The sequence below is a fragment of the Drosophila tropicalis genome, unplaced genomic scaffold (genome assembly GCF_018151085.1).
Source record: "Drosophila tropicalis isolate 14030-0801.00 unplaced genomic scaffold, ASM1815108v1 contig_878, whole genome shotgun sequence".
Classification (NCBI taxonomy): Eukaryota; Metazoa; Arthropoda; class Insecta; order Diptera; family Drosophilidae; genus Drosophila; species Drosophila tropicalis.
In genome coordinates this window covers 7432141-7450852 of record NW_027173374.1, presented here as the reverse complement: position 1 = coordinate 7450852, position 18712 = coordinate 7432141, and the positions used below count along the sequence as shown (strand labels likewise).

The 18712-nt window shown below is 39.3% G+C and overlaps 2 protein-coding genes across 4 annotated transcripts; one reads left to right on the top strand and one right to left on the bottom strand.

Moving 5' to 3' along the window:
- The first annotated feature begins 495 nt into the window (after positions 1-495).
- mesh (sushi domain containing 2 mesh) lies at positions 496-17391 on the top strand. 3 transcript variants are annotated; one of them, XM_068299573.1, is made up of 16 exons: positions 496-554; positions 720-1211; positions 4301-4536; positions 4594-4781; positions 10581-10758; positions 10827-10964; positions 11374-11542; positions 11628-12222; positions 13626-13748; positions 14021-14179; positions 14250-14994; positions 15078-15496; positions 15558-15745; positions 15849-16088; positions 16158-16208; positions 16278-17391. In XM_068299573.1, exons 2-16 carry the CDS (start codon positions 776-778, stop codon positions 16811-16813), a joined length of 4401 nt encoding a protein of 1466 aa, XP_068155674.1. In that variant the 5' UTR covers positions 496-554; positions 720-775; the 3' UTR covers positions 16814-17391. The 3 variants fall into 3 exon arrangements, with proteins under 3 accessions (XP_068155674.1, XP_068155672.1, XP_068155673.1); XM_068299571.1 differs by having other exon boundaries at positions 15849-16208; XM_068299572.1 differs by having other exon boundaries at positions 543-558; positions 15849-16208.
- Positions 2009-2923, bottom strand: bnk (bottleneck). Its single transcript, XM_068301463.1, has one exon. It carries the CDS (start codon positions 2921-2923, stop codon positions 2009-2011), a length of 915 nt encoding a protein of 304 aa, XP_068157564.1.
- Positions 17392-18712: the final 1321 nt, after the last annotated feature.

Below are 18712 nucleotides of genomic sequence, written 5' to 3'. Positions count from 1 at the left end.
TTGTCTATAATTATAATGGCAAAGAAGCAGAGACAGAGAGAGAGAGAGTGTGATAGAGAGTGCAAGAGACAGGAAGAATTACGGTGAGAGGTGGCCAATCGCCCACCAAATGGTAGTATCATGACAAACCCTGAATATCAATGGTGATTAACTGTAATGCAAAAGTGAATCACTAAACGTAATGTGGCAAAAGTCAACAAATGAAGATAACTATAGATGAAGAGAGAGTGCAGAAAGGTATGTGGGTGTGGGGGGGAATGGTAAGTCAGATTTGGAAACTGGTAACTTGCACAATATTCCAACAACAAGCCAACAGAACACAAACATAACTGAAACACATAAACGACTAGAAGGAATGTGTTATCAGTGCGTAAGCTTTTTTCATTTTTTTTGTGATAAGATATGCCAACAGCAGATAATAGAGCTCTCGTTTCACAATCGCGGCCAAAGCAGGTGAACTGAAAGGAATAGTCAACATTTTGGCAACGCCCCGACATTAGTCTTAACTGAACGTGAGCCGGCAACGGATGTATTTTTCCAGCTAGGAAAGTTGTGTAGGTATTGTGTCAAGTGTCATTGCGATAAAGAACTCAGATAAGAGTACAATTTAAAAAAATTATTCGATGATGTCATCAAAGTGAAAGAAATAAAAAACATCGAAAACAAGCAGTGTTTCACAAAATTTTGATAAAAAAATTTCAATTTGTGTGTTTTTCTAGTGCTCCAACGAATTAATAAACGAATAACCTACGACTAATATTAAACTAAGGTGAAAATGCGTTTCAAACTCTTTTTGGTTTGTGCGCTGGCCTGCGGCTTTATGGCCTATGTGCTGGCCAATGAGAATTTCTCCACCGAGGAGGAAGATGAGATTATAAATAAAGCTGAAGTTCTGGAAGTGCCGCCAGAGATAATTAAACAAAAAGATCCAGTCGAAGCGAAACCAAAAGCAAAACCATCACCGAAAGCGACTACAACTTCAACAGTGAAACCAGCAAAAGCAACAGCCGCAGCAGCAGCCGCACCAGCTAGCGGGGGTGCAGTGATTCCGGGACAGCGTTTGGTTCCCGTGGTCCATGCCTCAAGCCGGGACACTGATGATATTCTTTCAGTGTCCGGCTTGAAGCCTCAGGCCATGTCTGGAGCTTTAGTTATGCCATACGATTATTTGGGCGAGCTATATGATGTGGATTCCAGTGGTTACAATTGGGGTGAGTTGTCTTCTTCAATTACATACATATATGAACGTGTATTACTCATACGCCCCATATGCTATCTAATCAGACTCAGTTTCAGTTTGGGTTCAGTTTAGAGGGAGAACAACGTAGCTTTGCTTACCAATATTTGCTCGATAACTTGTTCGACTTTTAGCAGAGGGTCCAACAGGTGTATACAGACATTGTGTGTGTGTGGTTGTGTACATATGTGTTGTAACTCACATACTTTGATAAGATAGCGAACCCTTTTGTATGTGTACTCACATTGAGGCATTATAAGCTAACGGGTTTTCTGTTTTTTTTTGCTTCTTCTCTTTCTGTTTTTTACTTTGGCTCTGCAAACAAGCCAAGATAGTGAGTTATATACAGACTCATACAATCATATCGAAAGAGAGTACAGCAAAGCCAATAACATGAATCAGTTTATAGCACCTGCTTCGGTGTATATAACTAAATGCAATTTATAGGGTAAATTGTAATCATTTACTGAGAATTTATATTAGTCACACAGCAAAAACAATGCTGTACAAATTACTTACTTGTGATATATCTATTCGATAAGATAGATAACAAAGGAAATCATACTTAAAATATATGTGAGGTTAGTTTCAAGTTTCCTAAATACTTTGTAAATAATTGTAAAGCAAAACAAGTGTTCTTTTACTTTTCTTCTTTGTTTATTGAATTGACTTTTAAAGTATTACATTAAACGCTAGTAACTAGTTTAGTTTTGTCCTTGGGAATATGGCACATGCTTGGCAGTAGATTGGTTGCCGCTAATTTGTTGTTGGTTAGGCACTCATTGAAATGCGCTGCTCGTATTCGGCAATGCGCAATCGAACTGGCACCACCAGACTGAGATCCTCCATCATGGCATGACGTTGTGGCCGCATCGATGCATTCGAATTCTGACGAGCTATTGTGGAGCGGGATGACTTCTCCATGGATGGCTTGCGGCGTAGTGAGCACTTGCGTTGCACCATTCCGCTGGAAATGGGTGTGGGCGTGGCAAATGGAAACTGTGCTCCTGTTACTGGGGCAGCTGATAGACGCTTGGGTTTAGGTGGTGGCACTTGCCCGATAGCAGCAGAAGCGTTACTGTTGGTGGTAGCTATATTCATTGGTCGACTGGAGCGCAATAGAGAAATGAAGCAATTGTTGTTGTGTCCAGTGGCTGTGGCCACAGTGGGCCGCAAGGACTCAAAGGTGTTGGTTAGCTTGTTGAAGAAGTTAATTTTGTCGCTGACACTGCGAGTAGTGCTTTGTTCCTCCATTACTCCTTGTTCCTGTGCCTGTCCGGGTGCCTCTGCGTGTGCCTGTGCCTGTCCCTGTCCCTGTAGCTGGACTGACGTTAACTGCTGCTGCGGTTTTGACTCTTCTTCGCCATCAGAGCCATTGTTGCGTTTGGACATTTCTAAAACCTTCTCGCGCAGTTCCATGGACCAACGTTTCTGTGGTGTATGAAGTTGTGGACGGAGAGCCTGAAGAGCGGCTGGTTGGGCTGGTCTAGTGATTTCGCTAGTGAAACGTGGCTTGGGCGTTGATGTGATGGATGGCCTGGACATGCCATCATCGTCAATGTCCATTTCCAGTTCACTGATGAACGAAGAGCCGGATCCGATGGTAGTGGTAGAGGAGCCCATGTTCGGAGTTGTCGTGGGTAGCTTGTAGTTATAAAATTGAAAATTGAACGTGCTGATGCTCATGTTGCTATGTCTTCGGAATGAATGAGATGACACTTTGTGGACACGGCAGTTTATATAAGAAGTGTAACAGATTTTGTAGTACCTACAAATGTTACCAGGTATTACACTCACTATTAATCTACCTGACCCTTTTTGTGTCAGGTAGTTGAACTATATTAGGATGCGGTCTCCTTTTTCGTTTTGACTTGACAAACGATTTTGCCTTCTTGAAGTTTTTCCAGGAATTACCTGGAATCGGCACAGGCACAACACACAAAAAACTTAAAGACACACACACACACACATACATAACCCGAACACGCGAATTTTGCGTGTTTTCCGCGCACTAATTTTGCCTGAAGGCAGGCACGAAGGATCATAAAGCTGGCAAATGCTTTTCCTTTTTATCTACTAGTCCTGCTGCTGCTTCGTTTATTTGTTAATCCGCAGTTTATGAGGCTTTTCCCAAAAAGGATTAGCGAATAGCGCGAGTCCAGGCAAATTTATTCATAAATAGATTAAAATTGAAAACCATTCTAGCCTGACAGCTGGCCCCGATATGGACCATGTTGAAAAGCAACTGTCAGTTTTGAACAACTGTCTTTATTTGAATGTATTACCATTTGAAGTGCTTATTCATAATACTCATGTAGATTGACAGTTGATAAATAAGAGAGAAATGTGAAAATGTCTGATGTTATTATTAATGAATTGATTAATTGCCATTATGAGTTTAAGTTATGTCTACCCATAAATTTATTGAATGTATATGTATGTATAGATATCTGCAATTGATTTTTATTACATTTAACTACGACCTAAGCCAGAGCTTGGCATAGACTCTTCTATCCATTAGCATTTAAAGTCCAATAGCTTTAAGCCATTTCCTTGCCATGTCCTGGCCAACAGGATCGCCTGCTTGGCACTTAATCAGCTTAAATTACTTTAAAAAGGCAACTGCGGTGGTAGTTAGAGGCGCCGACTTTGGCGGTGGCAGCAGTCAAATGCCAACGGCAGCCAACAGGAATAAATTAGAAAAATGGTTGCACCACGAAGACGACGAAGAGGAAAAAGTAAAAGCAACATAGACCAGAATTTGTAGCCGCACTCTGGTAAAATAGAAATGAATATTAACTGTGACCTTTAGTGTCCATAAGCCAGCAAAAGTTCCTAGTGAGGAAGCTGCAAAAGCAGAGAGCAGAAAAAAGAAAAGGATAAAGCAAGGAAAAGCCGGAGGCAAATGTCTAAGGCTACTGCAAATTGCATGCGATGCAGTGCAGCAGAGAGTCAATGTACAGGGATTGAAAAATTATCTCTGGGGGGGATGAGAAACACAAATTATATGTTATACTTACTTACTTGTTTCATCACATAAATTGATCTCTATTTTCCCAATAGATCCCAACAACAATGTGGCCCCATCTGGAACAGCCTCGACGGCTGCCGGTGGCTATACAATCACCACTGCCCGTCTGGCTGAATTGAGAAGCACTTTCCTTTACTGGTTCTTCGATAAGGACCAGTATGGCGGTCGAGGCGATTATCAATTTGATATTCATGCCTCCATGACTCAACTGCATAAGAATTTAAACTTTCAGTTACCCTTCTATGGCTTTCGTTTCAATTACACACGTGTAAGTGACTTTAAACACATTTCTTTAGATTTAATACTAATTGCTTTACTTTTGCAGCTATCACTTAACGGCTACTTGGAGTTCTCAGATCCACCAGAGTATCTAACCTATCCACTGGTTTTCCCCATTAAAGATTGGCCAGCCAAACGCGATCCCTCATTTATGGGCATATTCTTTAGCAAATGTCGTGTTGGTCGCATTTATCCCTCGGACATTGATCAACGTACGCCTGGAGTGTATTTCCGGTAAGGTCCCAATCCATCTCTCTCCCTCTCAATCGCAATGGAACATTCCATTTGTAATATTTGCATACTCTGTTTTTAAATCACTTTACAGTCAGATGATTCCCTTAGCCCCTTTACAATGTATTCGCAATGCCATGAAGACCCAACTGCATTTTTGCAGTCCTTTCTATTTCCGTTGGCGATTCCCATTGTGTCCCCCCCCATTGTGTCTATAGTTATTGTTGTTTTGGGTTTTTGTTAGTGGTCACTGTCATTTATTGGTAGCTATAGTCAACATTTTTGCATTATTTGCATGTTGGCTACCTGCCCTAAATAGTGACACTCTTATCTGTTGGTTTCTGGCCATTTTGCTGATTTCAGCTTTCATTTATGCGTGGATTCGTTTTGTTTAAGACTACATTGGAATGGGAATCATGGACATGGTGCTTCCCCATGAGTATGAGAATATGAGTGACATCAGCAGTATATAGAGAGAGAGTTAGTTGCCCACGGCAGGCAGTGTGAGATTTTCATTTTGATTCCTGCGGATATTGCGCGTGTGTGGGCCAAACCCTGTAGTCACAATTTAGTCAAAGGGTATAGCTAAATTTAAAAGAGCTCAATTTAGTTGAATACAGTAAAGAAGGCTAGAGAATAAGGAAAAACAAAGATACAGAGATAACTCACTTACATAGTTATTTCATAATGCCACAGATTTCATATCAGTCTTATCTAATAGGCAGAAATTAAGAAAGTAATCAAAAGAAAATAGTCTTCTAGGCCATTAGCATCCTCAAAATTGTCAAAAGCTAGCTTATCTCTTATCGAATAAGTTATAGGATTCATCATATAATGGGGGAGTTTAGTTACCCATTTTATAAATTCAATCACAATCCGTTAGTATATGGAAATTTATGAAGCAACTTTATTAATATAGTTTCATATTCTATTTTTTACTTTAGTGAAATTCAGCAAATTTTTTGTTTGGTTCTCCCCTTCATAATGTTTCGTGCTTGTCAAGTTTTTGGTAATAATTTATAGAAGCATTTTTTTGTTGTTCGCTGTTTCCTTTATCTAATTATGCAAATGGGGGCAGTTTGTTGTGTCCTGCAGCTTCTTTCAACTTTTCAACCCAACCAGAAAGCAAAAAAGAATCCACCAACAATTGCATTAATTAGGTCAGCATTTGTAATTTTTGGCAAGGTCTCTGCCAGAATGTTGTCCAGTCAATTTTATTTTTTGTCTCTAGTTTGATTCAAAGCAAACCCAGAAATAAAAGTGCTATAGATCACAATATTTCGAGCATAAATTATGGTTGCTCGGCTACATTGTCTTAAATTTCAGAGATAGAATAGAAGAATGGAAAAAAAAAGGAATGGAATCACATAAATTATTAACCAAAGCAAAGTGGCGGTTGGCCAACAAAAGAAGAGGACAAAGTGTTGAGGCAACATTTACAGAAATAATTCAATACTCTTTGGTTCAAAGCGATTTAAGTTGATTGGTTTAATTAAAAATTGATATCTTGGGAATCTGGGTAGTAGTCAGGCTTTTGCCTATTTGGTAGATTTTATGTTAAAGCCTAAAAGAAAAAAAGAAAGGAATCTTCATTAGAATTAAATTTAAATTCAATTAATTTCGTAAAGGTGTAATGGGATGCCTTTTGAAGATGTTGGGCAAAATAGAATGCCTTCTGGTCATTTTTTCAATTAAATTTAATCAAGTTTTTTGTTTTTTCTTTATGTCATACCACACCTTCTTGGCTTTTCTCGTCATCCTTGACCCGTTGTCAAGGGCGACAGATTGAAGAACCAAAGCAATTAAAATGATATAAAACATATTTGTAGACAATCAGTGGAAGTAGAAGAAGCCAATTGAAGACAAGTAATTGCATTTTTATAGTTTTTTTTTTGTTTTTAGCTTCGGGCAATAGTCAAAGTTGCTTCACATAACTCGCTCAATCAAGAGGGGGAGTGGAGTGGGTGGGCAGGGAGTCTGCTTCACCTCTTTGTCCTTTGACATTTAATTGTAATGGTTGAAAAAAAGGGGGAAATACACACACACACACACACACTCAGATATATACGCACACTTTGATGTCGTTTGTGTGGGCGCTGAAAGTGAATGTTGTTAGGAATTTAATTTAAATAACTTTGCATGGCAGGCGAAGATTGAAATGTAAGCAATGTATAGAACCTTCTTGTCCAACTCGACTTTTTTATGGTGCTCCTCTCTCTCTCCCTCTCTCTCTCTGTCTGTCATATGTGTCTGACCATAATTATTTGGCATCAATTTAATTACACGTTCGCACTTTACGTGGGATTAGCTTAAAGTGCATGGGACCACGCCCATACCCATGGGCTGGGCCCTTTCCTTTTGCTATCCTTTGCCCGCTTTGAGCATTAAATTCATTCATTATGAGCTCACGTTTAATTACACATGCAAACGGAGTCATGGAGGTGGTGATGAAGGGGATACATACATATAAAAAGTTAATGCCATGCCGAGTTTGTTAAAGATTCCTTTTTTTCGCCCTTTTTCCTCTTTATACATATTTTTTTTTTGTTATTTAAGTGTTTGTTAAACGCTCAAGTGTGTAAATCTGCGGTGTGGCATGCATCAGACGCGTTGAGCTTTTTAATTGTTGTTTGTCAAGGGCAGTGCCAGCAAACAGAATTTTAATTGTTGTTTTTTTTCTTTGGGTTGGTCATGGCATAATTAAAACATTGGTCTTTGGTTCTCTTTTAATATGACTGACACTGTGTGCCACATAAAAAGAGTGCCAGAGTGTCCAGGTATGAATAATTGCACATGAAAAGATTTCGAGTCTTTATAGTCACAATCTTTTGTTGGGTATAGTTATTTAATAGGCGTTTTAAGTACCTCATTTCTGGGGTAATTTCTGCTTTTCTTTTATCTCTGGTGTCTCATGTGATAAATATTTATCTTTAAAGATTTATTTGTTATAAAACTCAAATGGGTGGATGGATTTTGTTTTTAACAATAATTGGTTCCCTTTGCTCACTAATATCCTCATTGTTAGATTATTAACTGGGATAATAGCACCCTTTATACAAACGTATGAGAAGGATCTTAATACAATGCTCTCTCACCCATTTGGTTAAGGAACTCTATTACTGTGTTTCGTCTTTGGTTCGCCTGATGGAAAATGACTTCCATTATGCCAATCAACTGTAACTAACTGACAACTGATTGGGGCTCAAAGGAGATATTGTCTACTTAATTTCTGGCTATGTGCTATACATTTGCTAGTTTCTTTAGCCGATTCTTTTGTGCACTTACTGTATGTACTTTTGTGTGCCTTTTGCGTTTGGGTTTTCTTTGCAGCTTACATGCAATTTTCACCATTTTCTTTAAGTATGGCCATTGTTTCAGTTTCATTTACACCCAGAGATGAAATTGGGCCAAAGCAAAAGACGAGAAAGTCATCGCCGTTGCCGTCGTCGTTTCATGCAAAACTGCGAAAAGGCATTTTAACCTAAAATTCAGACAAAAAGAGAAAGTGAGAGAAAGAGAGAGAGGGGTGAAAAAAACAAAACTGTGGCAGAACGCCCGAATGTATGCAATAAAGTACATAATGGCACAGTTCAAGAACTGGCCGAGCAAATGCACAGAGCGGCAAAGGGAACACCAACGCGGATGGGTCATGGCATACATACAAGTATATATATGAGTATGCGAGTTTCTATTACTTTCAGCGACTTTTACTTCGTATGTGGGTGAAGACTTATGAACAAATTTTGTAAAAGTTTCTCCAACTTAGAGAGGAGTGCGTGACAAATGAAATTCTTCAAGGCGTTCATATAATATTTTACCCGAAAATTTAAGAATTTCTCATAAATCTACTGTCTGCAATATTGGCTTTTTGTGAGTCTTTCTATGTAAATTCAAGGTTTTCATTCCCTAGACTCATTCTCAATGTAGACTTTTTATCTTATTTACATGTACAATGTACAATGTTCAAATATACTGAGCTCTGTGACTCTTTCCTTGGTTGCTGCGCGCGCAATTTTAGGCTGAGTGACAATTTTGCCTTCCCTTTTTTGTGCCGGAATGTCAATTGCAGACATTTAAAGTTTCATAGCAGGAGCTGACAAAAAACCTAGAGATATAAAAGTAGATGAAAGCCATGGAAGGGGCAAGGCAAATGATAACTAAATTGTAAGACTGTACCCAACGAGCATTTGGCCATAAATTTCATTCATTTCACAACAGTTTATAGAAGAAGTTATATTGTCTTGTGAGTTTATAAATATCAATTGAAGTTAGTCAAAGATATCAGTTATTATATTTTTAACGGAGATTTTATCAGACAGTTTGATCTTACTAAGCAATAACATTGGTTGGTTTTCAGAAGACAAGTTTAGCTGTGAAAGTTTGAAAATTCATTACTTAAATGTGGAAAATTCTTAAATGACAAATTTTTCCTAAGTTTTCAAGAGTCGTTCCTAAATATATAAGAATCTTCCATTAGAAAATGTTCCCTGGGCATATGAAAGGTTCTTTGTGAGTGTGTGTGTAGCAATGTGTGTGAATATGTATGTGAGTTGGTCTATCTTTCTCTTTCTATTACTGTGTGTGTGTGGCTTGAGGTTTTTATTTGGCATGCGGTTTTTTTCAGACTTTTGCGTTTTAAATTTATTTTAGGACTTTCTATTTTTGCACGATGTTACAGCTGCCATCATGCGTTTTTTTTTTTTTTTTTTTTTGGGTTGAAGGGGGGGCTTAGTGTTAGTTAAACAGGTCAGCGAAAATTGAATTTATATACATAGCCAGCCAGTTAAAATTTATATGAACAATCTGTGTTTTATGAGAAAACACGCAAAATTTGTTCAAGTGCTAATAAATGCAAATGTATTGCTCACTCGCAGTTAGTAAAGTCCACAGATGAACAGATACTTAGAAGCTTTTGTTGATTTGTTATTGCATATATTGTCGAATATATGTACATACATACATATTTGTATATATTTGTTTGTTTGCATTCCATTGCATCGAATTGAAATCAATAAAATGTGACCAAAATGCAAATAGAAATGGAAAATAAATATGGTTAACATTTATCAATTGCCATAGATGCAACAACTGTGTACAGTGTAATAAATTATACTTTATCATAGAGATATAGGATATTCAGCTCTTTAAAATTTAGATAATAGTTTAAGAATGAAATGATTCAAGTAAAATTAATTGGCAAGGAGGAATATAAAATGTGTAGATGGCTTTAAAATGAAATCGAAACAAAATATGCCAAAAACCAGCTACGGCTGTGGCCATTAAACAAAGAAAGTGGCAACATGGCGTATGCGTAATGAATAATTAAAACATATAAATCATACGGCACGTTGCCAGCAGCAGCGTCGCCTATGTGTCGGACGTCGCCGTTGCTGTTGTCGTTTGTCGATAGGCAAGCCGAAAAGCACTTGAAACTGCTCACAAGAGCGTAAAATAAACAAACACAAAAAAAAAAAATATACCAAAACAAAATAAAAGTAAAGGAAAGCAAAAATGTATACAAATATTGCAAATACATATGTATGTATATTGAGTCTATACGGAAAGCACGTTTAAAAATCAGTAACAGTCGCTGCGACTGCGGCGTATGCTGATTTATATGCCAAACATCAAATCCATTTATCTTCATACACAAGAATCTAGACGCCAAAAAGTAGGCAACGAAAATTGACTTTGCATATTTCCCGATGCTTCTGCTGCTGTTGCTGTTTTATGTTGATTTGATTGCGCATTACACACACGAATCTCTATTTCTCTCTCTCTTGTTTTTTCATCCTGCAATAGCGTGGAACGCGATCTGATGGGACGCACAGACCGTTTCGGTGTTGAGGTACGTGAGCGCACCATGTGGGATATCCGAACTGGTGTGGTTGGTGCCGATACCTTTGTGCCCAAACATGTGGTGATCGCCACATGGAAGAACGTCTCCTTTGCCGGTGGCATTGACAATTCCCTATTTACGGTAAGCCCTCCCTCTCTCGTAAGAAGCATATGCTTATGACACTAATTCTTATTTTACTTCCTCTACAGACCAATACCTTCCAAATGGTTCTGGCCACTGATGAGGTCTACACGTATGTAATTTGGAATTATGCTGTCCTCAATTGGCTATCTCACACAGAGGCTGGTGGTGATACAACCAAGGGCGAGGGTGGCACTCCAGCATATGTAAGTTGCTTTTATTTTCCTTTCATTTTCTTCATAATTATTATTAAGCGCATTATGTATGTATGTATGTGTATGTATCTACTTGTAGTACTTAAGTTGCTTACTCCATTGCCAGTTGCCATTTTGTTGGCACTTAATTAAACACTTCACAAAGATGTGAAGAGCAGAAACCGAGTAAATCCATTTAATGCAAGGATATACTGAAAATGCAGTGGATTCAAGTTTTCTAAAATATATCATTTTCAATTTAGACAGTTTCCATTGACCTCTCACCCTTTCTGTTCCATGTAACTAAATGCTTGTTTCCACTAAATTTGACAATCGATTTCATTATTTATCATGTTAAATGCTTTGCAGTTAAAGTGTATGCAATTATTGGTATTTAAATTTATTTTACATCTGATTCTAGGTCGGTTTCAATGCCGGCAATGGCACACAAGCGTATGAATATAAGCCCTATAGCCAGAATATGGTCATTCGAGATTTGGCAAATCGTGGTTGGGGCAATGGTTTTCCTGGCCGTCACATTTTCCGCATCGATGAGCAAATTTTAATTGGTTCCTGCAACAAGGATATTGGTGCGTATGATTCTCTAATTAGAATGTTAATTACTTTTATATCGAAATCCACATTTTTGATACTCATTTATTTATTCTTATCCAGATGCTGCTTTGTTGCCACTGACCTTTGCTCCCGAATCGGGCAATATGTTGGGTGGCCAAGTGGTTAATATAACTGGCCCCTGTTTTGATCCCGACATTCGTGTTACTTGTCATTTTGATACGGAATCCGTGCTGGGCACCTATGTGGACCGCAATCGTGTAATTTGTGTCCAACCATTCCTCAAGGCCGAGGGTTATATACGTTTCCAGATATCGGTCGGTGTGCAGCGCTTCAAATGGCGTGGCAAGTACTTTGTGGAAACCCCGGCTGCTGCCACCGAGAAAATCTTCTTTGCCACCGATGATGTCCATAAGAAGAATCCCAATGAGATTCGCATCACCTGGAGTGCTTTCAATTTGACCTCGAATTCGGCTGCCAATGTGATGATCTCTTTGTGGGGTTATCGTGAAACGAAAATTGAACCACAACTGGAATATATCGATGTGATTGAGGCTAGTTACTCAAATACAGGCAGCTATGTGATCACCCCCTCCAACTATATTAATCGCAACAACATCAATTCGGACATGCAGTTTGGCTTCCTGCAAATCAATCTCACCCAACCGGAACAATATTCCGGCTTGGCACTCAGTCCGTAAGTAAATGGGTAGTGAGAGTGGAAGCATCTCTCTGTTATTATATTTTAATTGGCTTCTCTCTACTGCATCCACTGTATTCTCTAGTCCGTCCATGTTTTTATTCAATTTGCCATGGCAATTTCATTGAGACATAGGATGAGAGAGTGAACCAAAGCCATAGCCAGAGCCATAGACATTACATTGCGCTTGTTTCCCCGAGGGTCTAATCAATTTGCTCTGGCTGTAACTCTCTGTTCCATATAGATAGATAGATAGATTGCTTATTATGACAGTGTGTAATTGGTAGAACATTTGCACAGCCAATCAATAATGGAAAATGTGTTTTTAATGACCATGGCCAGTAATCGTACATTTAATTTCGATTCACTTGTCTCGACATTGTGCTTCATTTGCATTGGCTAAAGCCTTTTCTTTCTATTTTATTTTTCCTCTTGCAATTATTTTGCACTTAACTTTCAAGAATTTTGTAGCTGCCATAAAGTGCCATAGTAAAAGATACAACCGAAATGAAAATTTTCTCAGTGATGACTAGACTTTAGCTGGATGTAGCTCAACTTCATGATATGAATCTAAGAATTAATTGCAAATAAACTCTAGATTTTCCAGGCTCTTGTGAATCTTAGAAAATGCTACTGAAAATATTATTTGTCATTTAATTGGAAATCATATTTGGCAGAAATACTTTTGAAGGCTTTAATCTTTATAGCTTGAATATGACATTTAGTCTAAAGACTTCATATAGTACTGCTAACTTTCTCGTAATTCATTGAAGAGCATTTAACTTTGCCTGTGAGATATATGTAAGTAAAATATCCATAAAACTCTTTTTGTCCATTTTGAGAGTGTAGCCAACTTGTCATATCTAAGCTGAAACCCTTTTTGCTTACATAAAATGCATACAAAACTTAGACGAAGGCAAAACGCCTGTTTCTGAGCTTAAGGGAGGATTTTAATTTACGGCACCTTTGGGTACCATTACCATTAGGGATATCTGGAAAAGCCCAGAGAATGAGAGAGGGAGAGGCTTGTGTGTCTTGAGTAATTCTCTCACATTGTTTTGTTGTTGTGTTTAATATTCATTTTGATGGACGGCAGATGAATTAGTTGAGCCATGGCCAAGTAATTGTCAAACTTAATGAAAAATATTTCTGCGAAATGTCAAGTCAGACAAATATCCGTCCGTGAATGTTAACTAGGCAGACACTGGAATGGCTAATGCGAAAGTCATGTCAAAAGCAGTTCGAGAGCAAGACAGATATGAATACTTGTGTGTGGTCGGGTACATTAGTATGACATAATGCAAGAAAAAGTGCTTAATGTGAGGATTGATTAACATTTCGACAAAAAAAGAAACTTTAATTCATTTTTGGTTTTTCTTTTTTTTTTGTTTATCTTAAAGCATCTTGTGGTCACGCCCCATACCATTGGGTTGGTACATGGGACCGCAATGGGAGCGAAAACATGGCATACGTTGGCCCAGAGCCTTGTGCGATAATTGGATACGCAACGACCGATTCCTGAGGTAAGTTTCACATAAAATGAATGCCACACCCGCAGGTGAGTTGGTGGAGATGCCTGATGCCCGAGATGATTGTGGAGGTGGAGACGGGGAGCGGGAGTGCATTTGCATTTTGTGCTAATTAAAAGCTGCCAAATTGCCAATGGGAAATGCGAACTGGCCTGCTAGCTGTCTAATTAGAGAGCTGGGGAAGACATACAGAAATCCAGCGACAACAAAAAACAAGAAACAACAAACACAGAAAACAAAACAAATTTCCATTTTTGCAATTTTAGAAACTTTGCTGCTGACTTGCCGCTGTGTCCTTGTACATTAGACCAGGCGGTGTTGGACAAGGGTCGTTTCCGACCGGATCGTGAATGTGATAAGGATTCGAATCCAAGCTGTTTGCGTCAACGTGGCGCCATTCATTGTGTGGTCAGCGGTACCCCAGTGTAAGTCCGAATGGATACATAGTTGGTAATTGGGAAAAAGTTAATTACATTTTGCAATACACACAAACAGGGCCCAAGGAGCTGAACAGCAATGTTGTTATGATCGCTATGGCTATTTGATGCTGACCTATGATCAAATGTGGGGTTCTCGTCCACGTCGTATTCACAACTTGGGTAAAATGCCATGGAATGAGGCCAGCAAAGTGCCCTCATTGTCCATGTGGTTCCATGACATGCGCCCCTTCTATACATGTTGCTCTTGGCAAGAGGAGCAGGCCGTTGGCTGTGAAACATATCGCTTTGAACGTCGACCCACGCAGGATTGTGTGGCCTATCAGGCTCCTGGTATTGCCGGTGTCTTTGGAGATCCGCATTTTGTTACCTTCGATGGAACTGCTTATACCTTCAATGGTCTGGGTGAATTCGTGCTGGCCAGAAGTACAGATGAGAGTGAACGCTTTGAGGTTCAGGGCCGTTTCGAGCAATTGCCTGACAATTATTATGGCAAGGTTATGGCAACTCAGCTAACAGCGGTGGCCATGCGAGGTAATACCACCACAACGATTGAGGTTCGTCTCCGTCCCCTGCATGCTCGTTGGCGTTATCGTCTGGATGTCTTGGCCGATGGTCGTAAGGTCTATTTTGATCGCGAAAGCTTAAAGTTCCAGCATTTTGATGGAGTGACTGTCTATACACCAACTTACCTGCTCAATCAGTCTCAGGTGGTGGTTCAGTTCGATGCGGGAGTTGGTGTTGAGATAGTGGAAAATGAAGGCTTTATGACGGGTCGTGTATTCCTGCCGTGGAAGTTTATTGTAAGTCAAGAAGATGCTAACCATTGATACATATGCTAACCATTGATACATATGGGTGAATGATTTTTATTTGTTTTTTCCAGAATAAAACCGCCGGTCTCTTTGGTAATTGGAGTTTCAATCCGCTGGACGATTTTATGCTGCCAAATGGCCAGGTGGCATCTCTTAATCTCAATGACTTGCGTAGTATACACACGAACTTTGGTCTCAAATGGATGCTCACGGATCGTGATGTTCCTGGAGTGGGTGCAGCATTATTTACCCGTGAATTTGGACGTATGGCAAGTTACTATGCCAATGCCACTTTTGCACCCAATTATGTGATGGATCCGGCCGACTTCCTGCCAGCTAACCGTACCTACGATCTGGAAAGAGCTGAGGAACTGTGCGGCGAGTGTTATCAGTGTCGATATGATTATGCGATGACCCTGAATCGAGATTTGGCTCACTTCACCAAGAACTACTATGACACATTGGTTAATATGCAGGCAGAGAATAAACAGTAAGTGAACAAAAAATTGGTATGAACATTTCAAAAGGCTAATCAAATGAACATTAAATAGACGTGTGATATCCTGCGGAGTATTGCAAACCCCTCGTTTTGGACGTAAGCTCAGTTTTGATTTCATGCCCGGAGCCAAGGTGTCCTTTGAATGTAATGAAGGTTTCATTCTGGTCGGTGACCAGCGTCGTGAGTGCTTGGCCAGTGGTTTATGGAATATACCTGAATATGGTTACACCGAGTGTCTACGTAAGTTTGAAATCATATTTGTATGTTTTTTTTTTGGTTCTTGTTTTGAGAAGTTTACTCAATTGGCCTGCCATTTCGATACTACTAACCTCCATTCGTATAGGTGAAGTGTATTATACGCGTCGGGTTGCTTTCATTGCAATTGGCATTATCATTCTCGTCATTTGCCCCCTGATGCTGTGCATTGTTTGCGGTGTGTATCGCTATCGCCAGAAGCAACTGAAGGAGGATCCCGCATGGCAGATGCCCATACTGCCCCGTTCCAGGGCCAGTTCGGCACGCAACTTACGTACCTTGAACTATGACGACGATAGCGATACCGATGCCAGTACGCTGAAAAAAAGTAGGTCCTACGATAAAGTATATCGCACGAACGAACCATTACCGGGCAAACCGCAAATTGATTTTCCAGCTAAGAAATGGGATCTGGATGAGAACGACGAGGATGTGACATCATCGGAAGGTAGTGATAATAGAACTAGCTCAAAGCAAGCCAAGGACATTTCCTACATTAATAAAACTAACGTAACAGGTGAGAAACCGAAGCAGTCTGGAAGACGTTCCCTACGCTCCACATCGGGCACTGATCTGACACAACACGACGCCCATGGCACCCCGGTGGATGGACATGACGAGGACGATGATGATTTCGATGAGGCTGATGTACATACGGGCACAATTCATCCTGCTGGTTATCACCAACCCATGTCACCCGAGGAGGCCGACCACTTGCATCAGCAGCAATACAGTCCCACATTCAGTGGCTTGGACAGCCGTACCAGCGCCGCCAGCTCCATCAATTATACACCCCAATCGGCGGCCCAGAATCGTTTTGGCGGTGTTCCAGTGTTGCCTAGCAATACCCAATATTATAGCAGGCCGCCATCGAGTATCCCGGCCACAGCCACAGCCACTGGCACTAGTCCGACAGCTAATGCGACTGCTGTGCCCCTAAGGTCTGCTCCCACCCTGCCGGCCACACAGCCACTGACACAGGACAGTGGACTGCCATCGCCGCCACTAGCCACATCACCCACCCCATCTGTGCAAAAGTCCACAGAAGTTTAAGCCATAAATCTAATCAATAACCAAAACTCATACACCATTTTTTATATGAATTCCATTTGCCAAAGTTCAAATTTTTGTTTAATTAATTCCACCCCCACATATACACACACACACACACACTCACAAAAACACACAAACACACAAAACAAAAACAAAAATGAATGTTAATTTTAAGGATATTTGTTTAACTTTCCTAATTACACCCATCCTGCCACCTGTCATAAATTCCTTCTAATAATAACAATAATATATTTGCATCTTGTATCTGATTTTATGTAAATACATGCATATATATACATACATACATGCATATGTATATATACTTCTGACTCTTAACCACAACCTATCCAAACCCACCTTCCATGGCCATGACCAAGTATTCCCAGCTATCTGTATATTAAGCATATTCGTTTCACCATAAATTCTATCAGATTTATCATTTTGGCCCTGTAAAAGCAAAATTTTAATTACAAATTTTTTATCATTATTATTAATATTATTGTTTTTTTTTTTTTTGTTCGTTTCAAAGTGAAACAAAATATAACGCAAACGTTTCTGTTTATATATAATTTCATTCATACATATATCATTTAATTTGTTTTTAAATTTCAGCCGGACTTAAGTATAGTTTGATAATGCCAATTGTTACATGAAAGTTGACACTTCGCTCCATTTGCTTAGTTATTTGTTATTTAAATGTATTCCAAAAATAGCCATAGCAAAGTGCATGTCAATTTTCTGTAATAATTTGCATTGCATTGATTACATAGATTCTTTGCTATATATATGAAGGTGAGGTGTCATTTAAAGCTTTAGTATGAATTGGAAAAGCATGTGAATTAGCCCGAAAACCTTTGCAATTTAGCCTATTTATTTAGTGGGCTTTAAGAACTATAAATCTGCAGAAGTTCAGACATTTATAAACCATTCTTTCAGTTAGTTATTCATTAAGTTTATTTCTATTACACACGCATAAAGTTTATAGTTATAATTACAATACGTAATTGTTTATGGCGCCGCACCGAGTGCAAAATGACACAGTTTGGTTGTGGCTGATGTTGCCTGTTGCCCGTTGCCCTTGGTAGTAGCCGTTGGTATAATTAAAATTGCAATGGCAATGCAAAAATAAAATTACATAAAATTTGTTACGAAGCAATATGGCCCAAAGCCAAAGACATTAATCCTGGAGCCAACTGTCACATGAACTGAATTACGCCCACAACCCTCCCAATCACGATTCTTGCACCCTCCCACCTAGGGGACACCGCCTTCAGCATGGTAAATGTATATTGTGTGCATTACGACAATGTCAATCAATCTTGAGCAAATTGATGGACAAGTTGCCGCGCCACTGTTGCCGCTCCAGTTGATGGTTTGCTGGTCCTTGTTTGCTGTGCTGTTGCCATTACTTATGTATCTGTAGTATGTATTTTGCGTTTATCCTGTCACAGTTCAAATTCAAAGCACAATGCCAGCCAGAGAAAACAAGACGCGATACAAAATCATCTGTATAGTAGTTTTTTTTTTCGTTTTTTTTCGTTTTTCTTTAACCTCGAATGAATACAAAATACGTTTGAATACGGCGAATGGGCGATAGCATGAATAGATGGTATTGGTGGCTTGTTTAATTTATGATTCATTCATTTTTCAAATGGTAGGAGAAACGACAGTAACTGCAACAACAAAAAAGAACAACAAGAGCATTCATTTGCTTTCTTTCAGTTTCAATTTTGAGTTTGGTTCTCCGCTGTCTCTTTTCTGTTCATCATTTTGTCTATTGCATACCTTTTTTCTGCCGCACCTTTTATTTTCAGGGAACGAAGAGCATTCGGCACGTGTGGCTAGCATTTCATTGGGCATGGTTCTACTCATCCTGATACCATGTCTCTTGTTGTTGGT

Coding starts and splice junctions, on each gene's coding strand:
- mesh (XM_068299571.1), top strand. CDS start 776: ATGCGTTTCAAACTCTTTTTGGTTTGTGCGCTGGCCTGCGGCTTTATG. Junction 10,965..11,373: donor AGGGTGGCACTCCAGCATAT/GTAAGTTGCTTT, acceptor ATCTGATTCTAG/GTCGGTTTCAATGCCGGCAA. Junction 14,180..14,249: donor GTGGTCAGCGGTACCCCAGT/GTAAGTCCGAAT, acceptor ACACACAAACAG/GGCCCAAGGAGCTGAACAGC.
- bnk (XM_068301463.1), bottom strand. CDS start 2,923: ATGAGCATCAGCACGTTCAATTTTCAATTTTATAACTACAAGCTACCC.